The sequence below is a fragment of the Thalassophryne amazonica genome, chromosome 3 (assembly GCF_902500255.1).
Source record: "Thalassophryne amazonica chromosome 3, fThaAma1.1, whole genome shotgun sequence".
Lineage (NCBI taxonomy): Eukaryota > Metazoa > Chordata > Actinopteri > Batrachoidiformes > Batrachoididae > Thalassophryne > Thalassophryne amazonica.
Window position 1 is genome coordinate 75,356,116 of NC_047105.1, and position 21,989 is coordinate 75,378,104.

The 21,989-nt window shown below is 45.3% G+C and overlaps 1 protein-coding gene across 1 annotated transcript in view; it reads left to right on the forward strand.

Moving 5' to 3' along the window:
- LOC117507066 (E3 ubiquitin-protein ligase MARCH9-like) overlaps window positions 1-19,016 on the forward strand; it is a 33,078-nt gene extending 14,062 nt beyond the window's left edge. The window contains exons 3-4 of the mRNA XM_034166821.1: window positions 3,983-4,175; window positions 18,214-19,016. Of these exons, the coding sequence (XP_034022712.1) occupies window positions 3,983-4,175; window positions 18,214-18,539 (519 nt within the window). The 3' untranslated portion in view covers window positions 18,540-19,016. The remainder of the gene's footprint in view (window positions 1-3,982; window positions 4,176-18,213) is intronic.
- Window positions 19,017-21,989: the final 2,973 nt, after the last annotated feature.

The following is a 21,989-nucleotide window of genomic DNA, read 5'->3' on the forward strand; positions in this document are numbered from 1 at the left end:
TGTGCATTGTATATTCAGTAAAATAAAAGTTTTCATATCGACAAAAACAATGTTGATACGGATATATTCATGAAAGGCTCATATCAGCCAATATTACTGGCCAACTGATGTATCGGTGGGCAGTACGGTGGCTTAGTGGTTAGCACTGTTGCCTGACAACAAGAAGGTCATGGGATCGATTCCCACCTGTGGCCTTTCTGAGTGGAGTTTGCATGTTCTCTCCATGTTTGTGTGGGTTCCCTCCGGGTGCTCCAGCTTCTTCTCACATCCAAAGACATGCAGGTTAGGTGGATTGGAATCTTTAAATTGTCTGTAGGTGTGTGTGTGTGTGCGGGGGTGAATTTGTTTGTTTGTTTGTCTATATGTGGCCCTGCGACACACTGGTGTCCTGTCCAGGGTGTACCCCGCCTCACACCTTATCACTGCTGGGATAGGCTCCAGTCCCCCGTGACCTTTAATTGGAGCATGCGGTTGAAGATGTGTGTATGTGTGTGTGTGTGTGCGTGCGTGTTGTATCAGTCAGGCTCCAGTTGGTTAATTGTACATTCAAGCAGTTTGTGAGCATATATAGAAGACAGCACAAGACTACAATTAAACACACACACACTTTAGTTGCACTTCTACAACACATAATCAAATGAAATGCAAAAGAAATATAAAAAGGCTGTACAATGTTGCCCTGCCACATCTCATATAACGCTGTTTTGTTCAATAGAAGAACGCTGCCTGGAAAACGTCTGGGCTCTGTTGGTCTGAAGAACCCATGCACTGCACCTTCAGCTTAAGGTGCACTGACATGAGCATGCCTTTGCTTCACAACACATCACAACGGATGTGTGGAGAGTAAACTCTTTTTTAACGGGTGCAGACTGAATGCCAGAGGGGCGCCGGTGCATGCTATTGCACACAGAGAATTTTGAAATGTTCAAAAAATCTTTCACGCCACAAATGGCGTGCTTTGTGGCGTGATCTAATTTCCAACACTACGTCCAGCTCGTCAAGTGGAGTAAACAAGAAGTGAACAGAGTGAGTGGTGACATCAGCAGATCGCATCAGAGCTCGTCTGAAGGATTATAACAAGAAGTTAAATCTCTCATAAACATACTTTAACAGTTGCACACAAGAAGGAAAGAACACACAACTGCTTTATCAAGCCATGATAATGTAAACATGACAAATAATTACCTTTTTAAATGGCTCAAAATGCTTTCTGCAGGTAGTTAGGCGCGTATGCGTGAACGGATCTGGCTGCAGCCTCCTCTGTGATTCAGGAAGTGATTAGAGCCATTTTCAACGGCCAATTTGCAGAAAAAAATGATTAATCTGCCACGAAATAATTATTTTATATATGCAGCATCCAGCACAGAGCGCATGGCAGGTGGTAGAACTAAGAATGGCGTCCAGCTGGGAACACAGCGAGTGGGATCATCATAACATTCGTGCTATTGCATGAAGCAAAGGCATGCTCGTGTCCTCCGTGCACCTTTACTTTGATAACTCATATTCTCTACAGCAAAAATTAGACTGCTGTTGTTGACCTGCACTTTTTCTATCTCCTTTTTCTTGCTTTATTGCAACATCATCATCATCATCATCAACAACAAGTCATGATTGTGCTTGAAACAGCTTGTTAAAGCTGTGATTGCTTGCAGCCCTCCAGTGAGTGCATATTAATGTTGTTACATGGTTTTGGAGGTGTATTGCTCAGTGCTGACTAAACCACAGTAAGTGGGTCAATAAAGCAATAATCTGACAGATGACATAATCAGCCTTAACATGAATTTGTTGTAACCAGGTTCTTAATGAATAACATCAAACCACTGACCAAAAATCTGACAGAAAAGTATATGAAGCTTCTTTGATCCTAAACAGGAATACTTACCATTCAAAGCAATTAACAAGATAACAGTGTGACAATCAGCATCAATGAGCCTACAGTATTGTGCAACAATTAGTAGATCAGTTTTAAGGGAACTGGGTGAAGATGAAGGGTGCACACTGCACAAGCCATATGGAAAACCATGGAAAGTGCATCAGTTGTGATCAACACGCAGGATTAAAGGTCAGTATTAGGATCAAAGATCAGCATCAGAATCAAAATTCAGAAATTGTTATGTGTCGGACGCAGCTCGGAGAACCGACCAGCGTTTGAAGGACCCAGTATGAAATAAGCAGAGCACGGTACAAAGGCTAACTGAATTTAATACATAACAGTGATCATAATAATAATAAAAGGTGCGGTCTGGCGTGGTGCGCTCCCAGCAGCGCTAATGGTCCGGAGCCAGAAGCTGTTTCGGACCCAAGGACCCCGCCGACACCCCCCAGGTGGCCGCAACAACCGAGTCTGTGAAAGAAGGAACCATTATGTGAGTCCACACTCTACACACAGAACACTTAAAGGTGTACAAACAGCAAACACTTCCTGGCTTGATTACTGATCAGCTTCCAACCTGCAGGCATGGAACATCCCGTTCACAAATCACCACCGCAGTGGAAGCTGATACATGACTAACATACAGCTCAATACAATAAGGTGTGAGGGACACCACATTTACTGACTGTATAACTGTTAGTCACAAAATCCAACGTACCTCAGGAAGTGTGCTGACGAGCGTGAGACCTCACCCCCTCCTCTTTCACAGACTGTGCATCAAACCTGGACATTCTCAGCGTCCGCTGCTGATGAGATGGCTCCCAAGACGACGATCTCACCCGTCTGGTCACAAGGTCGAGTCTCTGGCAAATGCACACTGTGCACTTCAGTCTTAAATGCCAACATACTCCAATCCCTCCAGATGCACCTCAGCTGTGAGTCCTGACGAGTCGCAGGTGATCAGGGTGAAGTCCTAACAGCCTCAGCAACACAGCCACTCAGTCCCAAATGCATGCCACCTGGGAGGAAACACAAAAGGCAAACAAACCAGCAGCCAGGCCCCCCCAGCCATACAACAGAAATGCTGATTAAATTATCAGGATAAAAGACCAACAATTACTTTCAACGATAAGGATTAGGATCAAGAAGCAGCAATCGGAATCAGAGGTTGGCGTCAAAGATTAGCAGAGAGAAGGAATCAGGATCAAAGGTCATCCGGATCAAATGTGAATAATCAGGATCAAAGTCAGGGCCATGCTGAAAAGAGGACAGGTTCAAAAGACATTGATGAATTCAGCATCAGAGGTTAGCGATCAAGATCAAATAGGAGTGATTAGAATAGAATACCTTTATAAAGTAGACTAAGGACTGCAATTTGTTTTGTGCTTAATTTAAATTAAATTGTAATGAGGGACCTTGACAGAGGTATATGAAATACTGAGTGACTTTTCACTTTAAGTAATAAATAGTTTAAACACAAAGTCATTGGTTCAAGGCCCCCTTTGCTACATTCTTCATGTGCATCCATGTCTGGTGCAAAACATGCTTCAAATCAACATGCAGATCCGTTCCAGGTCTGCTGTGGTGACCCTGAACAAAAACAGGAACAGCCAAAAGACAAGAGAGATTACCAATATTATTATTTAAATGTCTGGTTTGCATGAAACTGAACTCGGTGCAGCAGCACATTGCTTCACTTGTGAGAAAAATATGATTATAAAACAAATTAGAAAAAACAACTAATAAATATCAGCAATGTAACTTGCCATAAAAAAGGGGGAAAGGGGCTCTATGATAAAATTCATTACCAGGTAAAGTATATTCTCAAATTCAATTTCAAACGTACACATTGTGCACAACAAGTCAGAGCAGTGGGGCACAGTGATTATGTTCTCAAACCATTTGGGAAATATGTGGGAATGAAACAAGGCCATCTGGATGCACGGTGCTCTTTAGAGGTATATTTCTTTGTGTAACAGAGTGATTTGCAAAGATTTTGTCAGGTAATGGGACAAACTGCACTGGTATCACACACATCCAAGCCAGCTTTTTAAAGTTTCTGCCTATAATACGGTGTTTCAGGCTATTTTTCTTTCTGTGTATCTCCAGTGGCAGGCCATCTCTCTGACTGTCATTGAGAAGGTGCAGATTGCAGCCATTATCCTGGGTTCTTTGTTCCTCATTGCCAGTATCTCCTGGTTGACATGGTCCTCTGTCAGTCCCTCAGCCAAGTGGCAGCGCCAGGACCTTCTCTTCCAGATATGTTATGGCATGTACGGATTCATGGACATAGTATGTATAGGTAAGACACACATACCCCAGCTCATTGTTGCATTAAGTCTAAAAAGTCAGACCCACCATTGTAAATGCATGTACTGTGCCCTCCAAAAGTATTGGAACACTTGATATTTCACACATTTTAATTTGTTTAAGCCATTTCAAACACACAAAATACAAAAAAATATAAATTTCTTAAATTATCTTCCTTAAACTCAAACCGAAAGTAAATCTCTACACGTTGATATAAAATAATTAAAAATATAAAACCTAAAACGACAGCCAATCAGAGTCGAGCTGCACCGTGATGTTAGAGGCTGGTCTCTCCAAAACCTCTTCGTTTTGTGTACATGTTAATATACATGTTTCTCATATATTATGTAAAAGCTAGCAAGAAATAAACACTTCTAAAACTGAAAATGCTGTTTTGGAAGCTAATAACACCTCTGAACAAGACATTTTAATGAACATTTGCGTGGTGACATCACAAGCTGGTAGCTGCAAAACTCCATTTCGTTTGTGTAAATACAGTGAGACAAATAAGTATTAGATACACTGTCAAATTTAGCAAGTTTTCCCACCTACAAATAATGGAGAGGTCTGTATTTTTTATTGCAGTTACACTGTTGTGTGGGCCGCTGAAGAGGAGGTACTGCTGGCCCACCACCACCAGATGGCGCCCTGCTTGAAGTGCGGGCTTCAAGCAGGAGAGGGTGTCATAGCAACCGGGAGTGACAGCTGTTACTCGTCATCAGCATCAGCTGTCACTCATCCACATCATCACCACCACCTTAAAGGCCGGACTGCAACTCCACCTCCCCGCCGAGAAATCAACTACCAATCAGGTAATTTTCTCTGCTGACTCAAAACATTGAGTAATAATCTGAACTTCTTTGCAGCCGTTTTCCTGTGGTGTGTCCTTATCTGTGGGATTGGCGTTTGGTGTGATCAGCGACGGCTTCGCTTCACACCCCATCCAGATAAGTGGTTAGACAGGAGCTGCACGAGTGTGTGATTGGAGGTGGAGGTGCTCCCTCCTTACTGAATACAGACTGTGGGATTACTGAGTGTGCGACCTCACACTCATCAGGACTGTCTCTGTTCTCTGCCAGCAGTACCGGGTCTGACTGCTGAAGACAGCGGCCACCTGGGGCGCAGGGCTTGGCGGCTCCGGTGTTCTTCAGCTCCGTTGGCAGTGGAAGCTGTGTGGATCCGGCTCTTCTCTCGCCAGGCGTCTTCTATCGTCGAGCCTGCCCACACGTCACCTGGTGTATGATTGACAGTCACTATATTGTTATTGTCTGTACGTCGTTGTGTGATTCACAACATTAAATTGTTACTTTTGGCTTATCCATTGTCAGTTCATTTACGCCCCCTGTTGTGGGTCCGTGTCACGACACTTTCACAACAGGATTTCTTGGCCAGTGTCATGGATCCTGAGGGGCGTCAACCATCGCTTGAACAGCCAATGGAAGAGCGAGGTGCACAGGCGCCAGCAGGAGGCGTGTTGGGTGAGCTGCAGCACATCTTAACCGCCTTTACCGCTCGGTTGGACTTAGTTACCGAGCAGAGCAGTGTTCTCAATCGTAGGATGGAGGCTCTCACCGCCCAGGTGGAAGCGCGTGCTCAGGGCGCTGCTGCAGCACCTCCTCCTGCTGATCGAGTGCCAGAAACAGACATTCCGCTGGTCGTTCAACGAACCCCCCCACCTTCCCCTGAAGCATACATAAGCCCTCCGGAGCCGTACGGAGGCTGTGTGGAGACGTGCGCGGACTTCTTGATGCAGTGCTCGCTCGTCTTTTCACAGCGTCCCGTCATGTACGCAGCAGACGCCAGCCGGGTGGCTTATGTGATCAATTTGCTTCGAGGAGAGGCACGCGCCTGGGCTACGGCGCTTTGGGAGCAGAATTCACGGCTTCTAACGGTTTATACTGAGTTTGTGAGGGAGTTCCGACAGGTGTTCGACCACCCTCATAGAGGCGAGACCGCTTCAAGTGTGCTGCTGTCGATACGGCAGGGGCGTCGGAGCGCAGCGAAGTATGCAGTCGACTTCCGCATCGCGGCAGCGCGAGCCGGCTGGAATGCTGTTGTGCTCCGCGCCGCCTTTGTAAACAGACTGTCTCTGGTCCTTAAGGAGCACCTGGTGGCGAAGGACGAGCCGCGGGATTTAGACGGGCTTATCGACCTGGTTATACGGTTAGACAACCGATTAACGGAACACCGACGGGAGCGAGATGAGGGGCGTGGTCAGGCACAAGCCGTCCCTCTTCCTCCCGGGTCCGAAAGGAAGCCAACTTCCCCACGCTCCACTGCCAGGGCTCTCCACGTGACAACAGCTCCCCCTGCTGACGTTGCTATGGAAATGAGCAGGGCCAAAAAATGATCAGATCAGAGACAAAGGAGGCTGATCCGTGGGGAGTGTTTTCTCTGCAGCTCTACCGAGCACACACAGAGAGAATGCCCCAAACGGTCAAAACAGCAGCACTCGTCCTTAGAGACTGGGCTAAGGGTGGGTCACAACACCCACGTGGGGAAACCCCGACGATCTGCACGAATCCCAGTCACGATCCTGAGTGGGGATCTAACCCTTCACGCCCCAGCACTGGTGGACACAGGGTCGGAGGGGAATCTGCTGGATAGCAGATGGGCAAAGGAGGTTGGGCTCCCTCTAGTGGCCTTACCGTCACCATTGTCGGTGCGGGCGCTAGATGGCACCCTTCTTCCACTAATCACACACCAGACACAGCCAGTGACATTGGTGGTGTCTGGGAATCACAGGGAGGAGATTGTGTTTTATGTAACACCTTCTACCTCCCGAGTAATTTTGGGTTTTCCATGGGTGTTAAAACACAATCCCCGGATTGATTGGCCGTCTGGGGTTGTGGTTCAGTGGAGCGAAACCTGCCACCGGGAGTGTTTAGGATCCTCGGTTCCACCCGGTGTGACAGCTAAGGAGGAGGTTTTAGTCCCCCCCAATCTGGCGGCGGTGCCAGCCGAGTACCATGACCTTGCTGACGTCTTCAGCAAGGATCTGGCACTCACACTGCCCCCGCACCGTCCGTACGATTGTGCCATTGATTTGATACCGGGCGCTGAGTACCCTTCCAGCAGGCTGTACAACCTCTCACGTCCGGAACGCGAATCAATGGAGACCTACATCCGGGACTCGTTAGCTGCCGGGTTGATCCGGAACTCCACCTTCCCGATGGGTGCTGGTTTCTTTTTTGTGGGCAAGAAGGACGGCGGACTCCGTCCATGCATTGATTACAGAGGGCTGAATGAGATCACGGTTCGCAACCGATACCCGTTACCTCTGTTGGATTCAGTGTTCACGCCCCTGCATGGAGCCCAAATTTTCACGAAATTGGATCTTAGGAATGCTTATCACCTGGTTCGGATCCGGGAGGGAGACGAGTGGAAGACGGCATTTAACACCCGTTAGGTCACTTTGAGTACCTGGTCATGCCGTTCGGCCTCACCAATGCGCCCGCGACGTTCCAAGCATTGGTTAATGACGTCTTGCGGGACTTCCTGCATCGGTTTGTCTTCGTATATCTAGACGATATACTCATCTTTTCTCCGGATCCTGAGACCCATGTCAAGCATGTACGTCAGGTCCTACAGCGGTTGTTGGAGAACCGGCTGTTTGTGAAGGGCGAGAAGTGTGAGTTCCACCGCACTTCTTTGTCTTTCCTGGGGTTCATAATCTCCTCCAACTCCGTCGCCCCTGATCCGGCCAAGGTTGCGGCGGTGAGAGATTGGCCCCAACCAACGAACCGTAGGAAACTACAACAGTTCCTCGGTTTTGCAAATTTCTACCGGAGGTTCATCAAGGGCTACAGTCAGGTAGTTAGCCCTCTGACAGCCCTGACCTCCACAAAAGTCCCCTTCACCTGGTCAGATCGGTGCGAAGCCGCGTTTAGGGAGTTGAAACGCCGGTTCTCGACTGCACCGGTTCTGGTGCAGCCCGATCCCAAGCGCCAGTTTGTTGTTGAAGTGGATGCCTCTGACTCAGGGATAGGAGCCGTGCTGTCCCAGAGCGGGGAGTCCGACAAGGTTCTCCATCCATGTGCCTACTTTTCCCGCAGGTTGACCCCAGCTGAACGGAACTATGACGTCGGCAATCGGGAACTTCTTGCGGTGAAGGAGGCTCTTGAGGAGTGGAGACACCTGTTGGAGGGAGCATCGGTACCATTTACGGTTTTCACGGACCATCGGAACCTGGAGTACATCCGGACCGCGAAGCGTCTGAACCCCAGGCAAGCCCGCTGGTTGCTGTTCTTCGGGCGTTTTGACTTCCGGATCACCTACCGCCCCGGGACAAAGAACCAACGATCTGACGCCCTGTCCCGGGTGCATGAAGAGGAGGTCAAGACCGAGCTGTCAGACCCCCCTGAAACCATCATCCCTGAGTCCACTGTCGTGGCCACCCTTACCTGGGACGTGGAGAAGACTGTCCAGGAGGCCCTGACACGGAGCCCGGACCCGGGGACAGGTCCGAAGGACAAACTGTATGTCCCAGCAGAGGCCAGGGCTGCGGTCCTTGACTTCTGTCACGGTTCCAAGCTCTCCTGTCACCCAGGGGTGCGAAGGACCGTGGCAGTGGTCCGGCAGCGCTTCTGGTGGGCATCTATGGAAGCCGACGTCCGGGAGTATGTCCAGGCCTGCACCACCTGTGCCAGGGGCAAAGTCGACCATCACAAGGCCCAAGGCCTCCTCCAGCCTCTGCCTGTGCCTCGTCGCCCCTGGTCTCATATCGGCCTGGACTTTGTCACGGGCCTCCCACCGTCCCAGGGCAACACTACCATCTTAACGATAGTGGACCGGTTCTCCAAGGCGGCCCACTTCGTGGCCCTCCGGAAGCTCCCGACGGCCCAGGAGACTGCAGACCTCCTGGTCCACCACGTCGTGCGTCTGCATGGGATTCCAGCAGGCATTGTCTCAGATCGTGGTCCTCAGTTCTCCTCCCAGGTCTGGAGGAGTTTCTGCAGGGAACTGGGGGCCACCGTCAGTCTCTCCTCTGGGTACCACCCCCAGACGAATGGGCAGGCAGAGCGGACTAACCAGGAACTGGAGCAGGCCCTCCGCTACGTGACATCCGCGCACCCGACGGCCTGGAGTGACCATCTGGCCTGGATCGAGTACGCTCATAACAGCCAAGTCTCGTCTGCCACCGGCCTCTCCCCGTTTGAAGTGTGTTTGGGGTACCAGCCCCCATTGTTCCCGCTAGTGGAGGGAGAGGTCGGGGTGCCCTCGGTCCAGGCCCATCTGAGAAGGTGCCGTCGGGTGTGGCGTACCGCCCGCTCTGCCCTGCTCAAAGCTCGGACGAGGGCCAAGAACCATGTGGACCGCCGGCGTGCCCCGGCCCCTGCGTATCAGCCTGGGCAGGAGGTTTGGCTTTCCACAAAGGACATTCCCCTGCAAGTGGAATCCCAGAAGTTGAAGGACAGATACATTGGACCTTTCCCCATACTCAAGATCCTCAGTCCAGCCGCAGTGAAGCTGGCAGCTTCAGCTTCACTGCGGATCCACCCGGTTTTCCATGTGTCACGCATCAAACCACACCACGTTTCACCCCTCTGTACCCCCGGACCGGCGCTGCCTCCTGCCCGGATCATCGACGGGGAGCCGGCTTGGACCGTACGCCGGCTCCTGGACGTCCGTCGGAAGGGTCGGGGGTTCCAGTATTTGGTGGACTGGGAGGGGTATGGACCCGAAGAACGCTCCTGGGTGAAGAGGAGCTTCATCCTGGACCCGGCCCTCCTGGCCGACTTCTACCGGCGGCACCCGGACAAGCCTGGTCGGGCGCCAGGAGGCGCCCGTTGAGGGGGGGGTCCTGTTGTGTGGGCCGCTGAAGAGGAGGTACTGCTGGCCCACCACCACCAGATGGTGCCCTGCTTGAAGTGCGGGCTTCAAGCACGAGAGGGTGTCATAGCAACCGGGAGTGACAGCTGTTACTCGTCATCAGCATCAGCTGTCACTCATCCACATCATCACCACCACCTTAAAGGCCGGACTGCAAGTCCACCTACCCGCCGAGAAATCAACTACCAATCAGGTAATTTTCTCTGCTGACTCAAAACATTGAGTAATAATCTGAACTTCTTTGCAGCCGTTTTCCTGTGGTGTGTCCTTATCTGTGGGATTGGCGTTTGGTGTGATCAGCGACGGTTTCGCTTCACACCCCATCCAGATAAGTAGTTAGACAGGAGCTGCACGAGTGCGTGATTGGAGGTGGAGGTGCTCCCTCCTTACTGAATACAGACTGTGGGATTACTGAGTGTGCGACCTCACACTCATCAGGACTGTCTCTGTTCTCTGCCAGCAGTACCGGGTCTGACTGCTGAAGACAGCGGCCACCTGGGGCGCAGGGCTTGGCGGCTCCGGCGTTCTTCAGCTCCGTTGGCAGTGGAAGCTGTGTGGATCCGGCTCTTCTCTCGCCAGGCGTCTTCTATCGTCGAGCCTGCCCACACTTCACCTGGTGTATGATTGACAGTCACTATATTGTTATTGTCTGTACGTCGTTGTGTGATTCACAACATTAAATTGTTACTTTTGGCTTATCCATTGTCCGTTCATTTACGCCCCCTGTTGTGGGTCCGTGTCACGACACTTTCACAACATACACTTCAACTGTGAGAGACAGAATCTACAAAAAAAAAAAATAATCAGAAAATCACATTGTATGATTTTTAAATAATTAATTTGCATTTTATTGCATGAAATAAGTATTTGATCAACTGCCAACCAGCAAGAATTCTGGCTCTCTCAGACCTGTTAGTTTTTCTTTAAGAAGCCCTCTTATTCTGCACTTTTTACCTGTATTAATGGCACCTATTTGAACTCATTACCTGTACAAAAGACACCTGTTCACACACTCAATCAATCACACTCCAACCTGTCCACCATGAACAAGACCAAAGAGCTGTCTAAGGACACCAGGGACAAAATTGTAGACCTGCACAAGGCTGGGATGGGCTACAGGACAACAGGCAAGCAGCTTGGTGAGACGGCAACAGCTGTTGGTGTAATTATTAGAAAATGGAAGAACTCAACTTAACCTTTATTTCTAAAGCACGTTTAAAACAGCAGTAGCCAACAAAAGTGCTGTACATAATTTTAAAAATTGGCACTAAGTTAGCCCCAATTGTAAGTAAATAAATTCAAAATAACAGTAAAATTACAACAGGCAATAAAACAAAAGACAAAGCAAAATGAGTATAAAGTAGTAGGAAATACAGATGTAATCGCTCATTTAGGAAAAGCCAGAGAAAAGAAATTGGGTTTTAAAGAGGATTTAAAAGTCTCTAGGGACAGGGACGATCTAATATTAAAGGGGAGACTATTCCAGAGCCTGGGGCAGCCGTTGCAAAGGCTCTGTCACCTCTTGTCTTTAATCTGGTTTTAGGCACCTGCAGCAACAGTTGGTCAGAAGACCTCAAGGTTCTAGTTGGGGTGTAAGGAAAAAGAAGCTCTGAAAGATACACTGGGGCCGGCCATTGAGTGCTTTTAAAACTATTAAAAGAAGTTAAAAATCGACACGTAACAAACCGGAAGCCAGTGAAGACTAGCCAAAACTGACGTAATGTGGACAAACTTTTTCTTTTCTCAGGAGAAGACAAGCAGCAGTGTTCCAAATAAGCTGAAGGCAGTTTCGAGAGGTCTGATCCAAGCCAAGTTACAGAGAGTTACAATAATCTAGTCTACTTGTGACGAAGGCATTGATAACCTTCTCAAGGTCAGTTCTGGAGAACTATGGCTTGGACTTGGCTAGGAGACGGAGTTGGAAGAAACTTGTTCTAACAACAGCACTGATCTGCTTATCAAATTTAAAATGGCTGTCAAAAATCACTCCAAGGTTCCTCACACAGGAATGAATGTTGGAACCCAGGGGACCTGGGGCATCAGCAGAGCAAGCTGTGGAAGTGCTCCATCAAACAGGATATCCTCTGTCTTGGATTCATTAAGATTTAATAGATTAGCACTCATCCAAGATTTAACCTCACTCAAACAATCCAATAATAGCTGCATTTGGTCATTGCTTAATGACCTTAGTGGCAGGTAATTCTGGACATAGTCGGCAAAGCAATGGAAAGATATTTGGTATTTTTGAAAGATACCGCCGAGAGACAACATGTACAAAAGGAAAAGAAGAGTACCTAGATTCTAGGTACAAGAATGGAGCACACAGCCGGTGTTAAGGCTGGTGTTAACCAGCAACAAAATAGTGGCTCCCACTGAATCAAAAACTTCTCAAAGGAGACAAGGAGGAATGGTGTCTAAACAGTTGCCCTTGGGGCAACTGTTTGTTGTGATTTGGCGCTATACAAGAAAAAAGTTGATTGATTGATTGATTGATTGATAAAGAACAATTTGTAAGACACAATGATAAAAGATGATTAAGTCAGAAAGTTTGGAGAAGCTTGAATTGATCGAGGGTAGCAGAGCACAGAGAAACATCGGAGTATCTGATGGACCTAACACCTAAATGAGCTGGTCTAAGGGCAGACAGTTTTGTGATTAAAAAACTAAAAAAAAAAATTATTACAAAGTGTAGGCATTGGCACAAGAGGGGAGACATCACTGGGATTAATAAGAGAGTTCAAAACATTGAAGAGGACATGAGGCTTATGGCCATTATTTCTGACTAAAGTAGACAAATCGGTTGCTTTGGCAGCTTTGACAGCTTTCTGATAAACAAACATACAGCCATGAAGAATTTGTTGAGATACAATGAAATGATCTTTTTCCCATTTTCTCTCAGCGCGTCTACATGCTCATGTGAGTGTGCGTGTTGACTCGTTTAACCACGGCTGTGAGAGTGATTTAGAGTCACCCTGCTCAGTGTGCAGCTCTCGTTGGAGTGACATCTCTGCTATTTTGGCATTGTGGGATAGATCGCCCACAGATTGAGCTCGCCGGACTACTTTCACCACCCTGCTAAGAGTGTCACTCTCGTTGGAGCGACAACACACAGAATGTGTCTCTTCCCCAATAGATCTCTTTCAGTGCAGCTTCTTGTTCTGACTTTAACACGAAGTTAACACCCACGTCTTTCACTGCCAACAGTAAATTGTAATCAAACAATTCCAATCCTATCTTTCTGAACTCTTCCGCATCAAAATCTTGTCAGTGTTTACAAGGTGCTTGAGCAATAACAGGTGAAGTTGCTCATAAATGTTTCTTAGATATTTATTACGGCCACTCTTAAAACTTCAGTTATCTTTATACTTTTATTACTGGTAAATTTTAGAATTGATTTAGATGAGATATACTCATTATCTCACCGGAATATATCACAATTATCTGGGAACTACTTTATGCGCAGGAATTCATCAAGCACGTCGGCCGCAGGCGCGTACTAACACAGAATATACAGAAACTGGAAAGTTGTTTGGCCATAACGAGAGCGTCGACTTTTAGCTTGCCGTAAGCTAAGCTAGTGGCGCGTGTGAGAGTGTGGTTTAGAGTGCCTTGATCTGTGCATGTGGAGTTAAAAACAGACAAAATCTCATCAGCGCTGAGACCACATTCTCCAGCAAGTGTACACAAAAATGAATCATTAAAAACAGCGGAAAACTGTGTGGCAGTCCAGGGGTTAATCGTGTACCGGAGGCACTCGGGGGCAGGTGGTTTATCTGCCGAACAGGGAAGCATCAATGTGAACAGCACAGGTAGATGATCAGATATACACATAGTAGCACAGAAACACAAGATGACTGTCAGTCTTCCTCAGTCTGGGGCTCCATGCAACATCTTGCCTCGTGGGACTACATGGGAGGACCTGGTCAATGACCTGACGAGAGCTGGGACCACAGTCACAAAGACTACATTAGTAACACACTACGGATCATGGTTCTAAAATCCTGCAGGCCACGCCATGGTCCCACTGGTCACGCCAGCACATGTCCAGGCCCATATGAAGTTCGCAGTGACCATCTGGATAATGGTCTGAGGGAACCAGTGCTGAGTGTGAGTGTGGAGGATGGTGGAGGCCAAGTCCAACAGACTGTGGCGCGACCCTGTCAGAAAGTTTTTAATCCAGTTACAGGTGGGGAGGGGATCTGTAATTTCAGCCTTTTGGTGTATGAGAATGTCGGTACAATGGTGTCAAAATGCGAGCTGTAGTCCACGAAGAGCATCCTCACATAGCTCTTCTTGTTCTCCAGGTGGCTTAGCGCTGGCATCCTCCGAAGACCAGTTTGCCTTTAAGCAAACTGGTGGGGGTTGAGGGAGGGAGGCAGTCTCTGATGTGCTGGGAAATGATCGCTTCAGACACTTTATGATTATAGACGTCAGGGCAATGGGTCTGTAATCATTCAGGCTGTCTATAGCAGGTTTTTTGGGGATAGGGACGATGGTGGAGGCCTTCAGACGTGGGAACGGTGGCATGTGCAGTGGTGGGCACAGTTCCGCTAATCTGCTAACCGCTAATTATCAAAGCTAATGTTTTCATTATCGCATTAACTTTTCAGATAATTTTGAAAACCATCATCGGACCATTTATCTTCCGATAAGTTTTGGTCCAATAATTTTTAAACCACTAACATATTTTTTCAGGCATGGTGAACAAATCTTAACAGTTACAAACATCTATTAAGTCTAAAATCAGTTGAGTACCTACCTGTTAAATGTTTTGTAGTAGATGTGCAATTCTATCTTCAGAAGAGAGCTGGTTCCAAAAGAAACCACTCTATCCTCTGCAGGCAAAGGCAAACTGGTGACAGAAAAGAAAAACGCTCATTTCTTTTGACCCCATACTGTTACACTGGCAATATCACCCAAGTCATTGAGAGGCATACAGTTTTAACTTATGGTTAAAATTTTAACCAAACTAATTTCAGACAAGTCATTTAAATTAACATCACGTCTGTATGTTTATAATGTAAGAATATCAGATATATGTTTTAGTTTTAAAGTAATGCACTCATTTTGAAGGTTTTAGTGTGGACATGCTGTGTCCAGGTGCATTATGGGTATTCCCAGTACATTCATGACAGAAGAAATGCATTTGAGACGCTCTGATCAGGCTCCACATGGACAACTGCATTAAACTCTTCGTATATTGTGCCTAAAACTCTCGTGAATATATTCTCTGGGTTTATAGACATTGTTATTGTGTTTGTTTTATGTAAAAATACCAGAAGAAGCCCTGGTTGCTTCTCCGTTATTTTCAATTGGAATCATTGCAGTCGATTCCTGTTTGGTATTTAGGTCCTGCTTATGCCAAACACTGTCGGTCGTCTTTGTTCCAGAGTGATATATATAATGTCTGAAATTCAGTTTGCATTTATTAAATTCCACGCATCTTAAACATAGCAAACACGGATTATCTGGAATTTTGTTTTGGCAAGTTTTCATGGACTCTACTGCCATCTACTGGCCAGTAGTGTTCATGGCAGTATGAGCGTCTGGACGCCAGTAGATGGCAGTGTTCTATTTATTATGACCCCGGTTATATCAGACGGTTGTCAAATCAGTTCACAACTTGACTTTTTGGCTTTTTGCAAATAGCTTTTTTAACCAATAAAAAAGGCATATTTTACAAAAGCACTTTTATATGTAAAGACCAACACACACACCTCACATTAATGTGTTGGTTTTTACATGAATGAATGAGTCAACCAATCAGTGTTAGCGGAGGCACATTTTACGTAATCCCTTTGGCATCTGTCTGTGTTTGTTACAAAACTTCCGAATTAGTGCATTATTTTAAAATAAAAGATATATGTTATATTTTAACTTTGTACAAATGACAGAATTGACATTGAGTTATTCTATCAGTATTAATTTTATTTATAAATCAAAACCATAGGTCAGCACTACTTTATTTTCCAAGACCTCCGCCTCACAGCGACACTACTGTTGAGTAGAGTTGAGCTTTGCTGCTCCTCTCAATTGCTTCACTGCTGCAATTTATGTAGTAAACAGGAGCTTCCAGCAGTGGGCAGGACGCTCAATGACAGAAGTGCTGACTCATTGTTTAGGTCTGTGGTCGCCATTGATGCTACCAGAAGCGATCGTGGTGTTAAAACTCAAAATCAGCTTGTTTGTAGTTGCAAGTGTACCGGAAACAATACTGGAAGTTATCGGTTAGCTGCAGCTTCCAATAAATTTTTGGGTGGTTTATCGTTTAGCTTTATAAAATATAACTTTTCAGTTATCTGATTATCTGTTATCAAGGCTAACTTTTTGGTTAACTGTGCCCACCACTTGGCATGTGTCAGGGAGAGGTTGAAGAGTTCTGTGAGGATCCCTGCTAGTTGGTCTGCACATACTTTAATCACCGCCCTGGGATACCGTCAGGGCCAGCAGCTTTCCTGGAGTTCACTGCTCTTAGGTTTTTCCTCACCTCATGCTTGAGGAGAGAGAGAGAGTTGAGGTGCTGGAACCAGGGTGAGGCAGTGACTGCAGGTGTGTGGTAGTGGTCTTGAACCAGACAAAGAAGCTGTTTAGCTCCCCTGCCAGTGTGCTGCTGATGCTGGAAGATGTTGGAGGGGGGTGGCCTTTGTAGTTGGTAAGGGCCTGGATGCCCCTCCACATCTGATGCGGGTTATTGTCCATCAGGTATCCCTCTATTTTCTTTTTATAGGAGCCCTTGGCCTGTTTGATACCCCTCCACAGGGATGGAGCCACACCTCATACAGAGAGAAAAAAAAACAGAATCAGGCATCGAAAGACAACAAATACAGTATAATTTGTCAGCATTAAGCAACAAGAAAAACAAAAGAAATACTAAGGTGATCGCCGGCCACTAGCCCTAAGCTTCACTAAAAGATCCAGACTTTAGATAAAGTTGAGGCCGCTGTACATTCCGTTTCCTAGTAAAATGAATTTAAAAGGGTAAAAAGCATAGTAACATACTATGCCAGTATGCTAGCCATACGAAAGAGAAAAATAAGTGTGCCTTAAGTCTGGATTGAAAGTCTCTACAGAATCTGACTGTTTTATTGATGCAGGGAGCTCATTCCACAGAACAGGGGCACGATAAGAGAAAGCTCTATGACCTGCAGACTTTTTATTCGCCCTAGGGACATTAAGTAGTCCTGCACCCTGAGTATGCAGAGCCCGGGCTGGTACGTAGGGTTTAAGTAGGTCAGCTAAGGAGGGAGGGGCTAGTCTGTGAACAATCTCCCTTTCCCCGCACATGCTCTTTGGTGCCCCCCTAAGGGGGGCTTGGACCATAGGTTGGGGAAGAAAACCCTAATATGCCTTATATGAATATTGTGTTCATATTTTAGGATCATCATAATCAGCAGGTTTTTTTCTTTCCATTTCTTTGTATCGACTGAAAAAATAACAAACCCGATGTCTTATTCATGAATCCTAAACAGGCCATTGATTTTTTCTTTTTTTCTTTTTTTTTTATTCAAGTGGAAATCTGAGTGAACTGTTCTTTCATTGAACTGTACATTCCAGACACCAACATTAGCACAAAAAACTCCCATCAGACTCAACCTCAGTCTGTAGGTTTGGCAACTATTTTAGTGTCGTGTGAGTGCACGTCTACTAATCTAGACATTAGAAGGAATGAAAGCACTACTACTGCAACCAATAATAATAATCATAATAGTAAAGAGCAAGGAGTTCATAGAATTAACACAATAACACAAGGGCACATTTTTGATGTTTGAGTCATTGTATCACCATCTAGTTGACCTTTATGCAAATAAATTGTCCCCTTTATTTTAAGCTAGAACAAATTGTTTTGTAAATTAAAGAAACACACTATATGGTGTTTGCAGTGGCATATTTGTATCTTGTGTCTTTCCATTTTTGTTGTGCTTGCTTGTTGTTTGATGGCCCTAAACGCCACACAAAACCACTTAGATTTTTTTTTTTCATTTAAGGTTAATGTTGTTAGCCATTTGTTAATTTACTTCTTTCCTGAATACAGTTTAGAAAAAAACATATTGATAAATCCCACAGTTGTGGGGTTTATCAATAAGTGATCAGTAATGGTATAATGTGATCTGCAACCTCACCACTAGATGGCACTAAATCCTGCATACAATAGTTTTAACCTTGTTTCCTGTCTCTCACACTTTGCCCTTCATGTTTAGGCCTTATCATTCACGAGGGATCGTCTGTTTACCGGATCTTTAAGCGCTGGCAGGCTGTGAACCAGCAGTGGAAAGTGTTGAACTATGAAAAAGCGAAAGACTTGGGAGAAGCTGTCAGTTCCAGCAGTAAGGGGGCTGCTCGTGCAGAGAGGAGCCCTTCACACCCTGCGGGTGTCACACACAGCGGACAGAGGACAAGTCAACATGTTAGGACTATTCTGAGCCACTACTGTGGCTACACCATTTTACATATCCTCAGCCAGTTACGACCCAACAACCTCCATGGCAACAACCACGAGGTGGTTATGAGAGTGACCACTGTATGAGGCTTTGCGCATTGAAGTGCTCCAGAACTGGCTGGGGATTTTGGATTTAATAGAACAAGTATTTTCAATCTGCAACACAAACACTGCCTTTAATTTACAGTCAATTTGAGATTCTCCCTGAGGAAATAAAAAATATGCAGAAAACTCACTATGGAAACATGTTACCTCTGAGATGTGGGCAAAGGGAGGACAGACCAGTTTTACTTGATTGTCTAATGATGATTACTGAAGCTATGGCCCATTTTTTAAAATGTCAAACCATTAAATTGTAAATTGTTGATCCTAATAGACATTTTTCAAGTAAAAACAATTTTTAATCCCAATAATGTGACCACCACAACAATCCCCACCCACCCTGTATCAACCTAATTTATGCAGTTATTCCTGAGAGTCAGGTGTAATCTCATAAAACTCTTTGTACTCAGTGCAATACAGATGGATCAGACATTTAAAAAACCCAGTGCTGTACCTTTGATCCATGACAAAGTGGTTTGTAATAGACCCTCAAAGTCCAATTCGTGTTTTATAATAAAGACTTGTTCATATCAACAGAAAACCTTGTACTTTGCTTTGTCTCATTTAACTCTATAATTTGGTTATTTGCACCAAAAAATTATACATTTAAGACAGAAAATTGTGAAGCAGCACTTTTTCATAGGAGTTTAATGCCTCATATCACCCATCCAAATTGTTTAATATATATATTTGAACCAGGAACCTTCTGCACATGATAACACAAAACCTTTTTTGTCACTCATGGTTAGTGGTTGGATGAAGCCATTCATTGTCAAACAACTGTGTTTACTGTTTTTAAATCATAATGACAACAGAAGCTGTCATTATGATTGCAAAGTTTGCATACCCCTGTTCTTAATACCGTGTATTGCCCTTTTTAACATCAATGATAGCTTGGTGTCTTTTGTGGTAGTTGTGGATGAGGCCCTTTATTTCCTCTGATGGTAAAGCTGCCCATTCTTCTTGGCAAAAAAGCCTCCAGTTCCTCTACATTTCTGGGCTGTCTTGCTTGAACTGCACATTTGGGATCTCCCCAGAGTGACTCAATGATATTGAGGTCAGGAGACTGAGATGGCCACTCCAGAACCTTCACTTTATCAAAGTCAAAGTCATAGTCAAAGTGAACTTTATTGTCAATCAAGCCATGCAGCAGTACATTACAGAGAAGACTGAAATTCCGTTTCCCCAAACTCCAAATCTACAGTAACAGAGGCTAAATTAGACATACAACTAAATATAAACTGGACATGAGACATCACTAGTACATAAAGTGCAAATAAATATCAGTAACAGAACAACAATCAACACAACATATAGACAACAGTGAGCATACATTTCCAAGACTGTCACAGTGTTTCAGAATGTAGTCAGTTGAGGTGTGTTACTGGAGTGCAATAGTACTGAGTACAACAACATAGGTGCAATGTGGTAAAAGAGCAGAGTGCAGACTAGCAGCATGATGAATAACTTTGTGATCTGAGTTTCCCAGGTGCGGGTGGGGAACAGCTCTGTATGCCTGCTTAACATTAGTATACACCTGGTCAAGAATGTTTTCTCCCCTTGTTGCAAAATCCACGTTTGTGATAATGAGGGAGTACTGTTTTCAATTTGGCTTGATTGAAATCGCCCGCGATTATGTTGGCAGCATCCAGATTTGAGTCCTGCATCGAGCTCACAGACTGATACAATGTAGAGTGCGTCCTTTGTGTTCGTGCTGGGTGGCAAATACACAGCTGTTATAGTGACGGCTGAAAACGGCACTTGACTGTTAAAAATTCTATGTCCTCAGAACAGTGGCTTGAGATGACTTTAATGTTAGTACACCAGTTGTTGTTGATGAAAATGCTGCTGTAGCCAATGACAGGTCCACTTGGCCTTGTGTTTTGGATTGTTGTCATGTTGAAACGACCAAGTACATCCCATGCGCAGCTTCAGGGCTGATGAGTGCAACTCTTCCTCCAGTATTTTCTGATAACATGCTGCATTCATCCTGCCATCAATTTTAACCAAGTTTCCTGTGCCTTTGTAGCTCAAACATCCCAAAACATCAATGATCCACCTCCGTGCTTCACAGTAGGAAGGGTGTACCTTTCATCATAGACCTTGTTGACTCCTCTCCAAGTATAACTTTTATCGTTGTGGCCAAAAAGATCCATTTTGGTCTCATCACTCCAAATTACTTTGTTCTCTGTGCTGTTTGGCATATTGTAAGTGGGATACTTTGTGGCATTTGTGTAGTAATGGCTTTCTTCTGGCGACTCAACCATGCAGCCCATTTTCTTCAAGTGCCTCCTTATTGTGCACCTTGAAACAGCCACACCACTTTGTTTCAGAGAGTCCTGTATTTCAGCTGAAGTTATTTGTGGGTTTTTCTTTGCATCCCGAACAATTTTCCTGGCAGTTGTTGCTGAAATTTCAGTTGGTCTACCTGACTGTGGTTTGGTTTCCATCATTTTCCTCTTCTTGATTAGAGTTTGAACACTGCTGACTGGCATTCTTAGGTCCTTGGCTATCTTTTTATATCCCTTTCCTATTTTATATATTTCAGTTACCTTTTCCTGCAGATCCTTTAACAATTTTATTGCTTTCCCTATGACTCAGAAACCAGAAATGTCAGTGCAACATTGGATGAAAGATGCAAGGGTCTGTCAGGAGCCCAGAAAGTCACTGACCTTTTATACACACACTGATTACAGGCAAACAGATCACAGGTGAGGATGGTTAACATTAGCAGCCATTGAAAACTGTGTCAACTGTGTACATGTTATCAGGCCAACATCACCAGGGTATGTAAACTTTTGTTCAGGGTCATTTGGTTAGTTTCTATTGTCATTATGATTTAAAAAGAGTAAACACAGTTGTTTGACAATAAATGGCTTCACACAACCACCATGAGTGGAAAAAAGTTTTATGTTATCATTCAAATGGCCAAAAAAAAAAAAATCTAAAATTCTGCCAGGGTATGTAAACGTATGAGCACAACTGTGTGTGTGTGTGTGGTGTGTTGGTGTGTGTGTGTGTGTGTGTGTGTGTGTGTGTGTGTGTGTGTGTGTGTGTGTGTGTGTGTGTGTGTGTGTGTAAGAGCTATATTACAGACGATTATATATTACAGATGAACTGCCCAGATGTCCAGACTGTCATTGCTGATGTTGCAGATCCATTATTTTTCTCAAGACAGAAATTCCATCAAATAATCCACATCCTGAGAAAATAAAATAAAACCCATTGTTGCTGGTTTATGCTTTCCATGGATCTGTGTACTGACAAAAAGCAAGAGCACAACATATAATCTGGAATAAATTCTCATATTTGTATCCTGCAGGTCTACAAATGAATGTAGATAAAAGGAATTACTGAGGAATCGGTCCAAAATGCATTATTGTGCAAAAGGCGTGTTCCATAAAATCACACTAAAATAGGAAATTACAGTGGCTC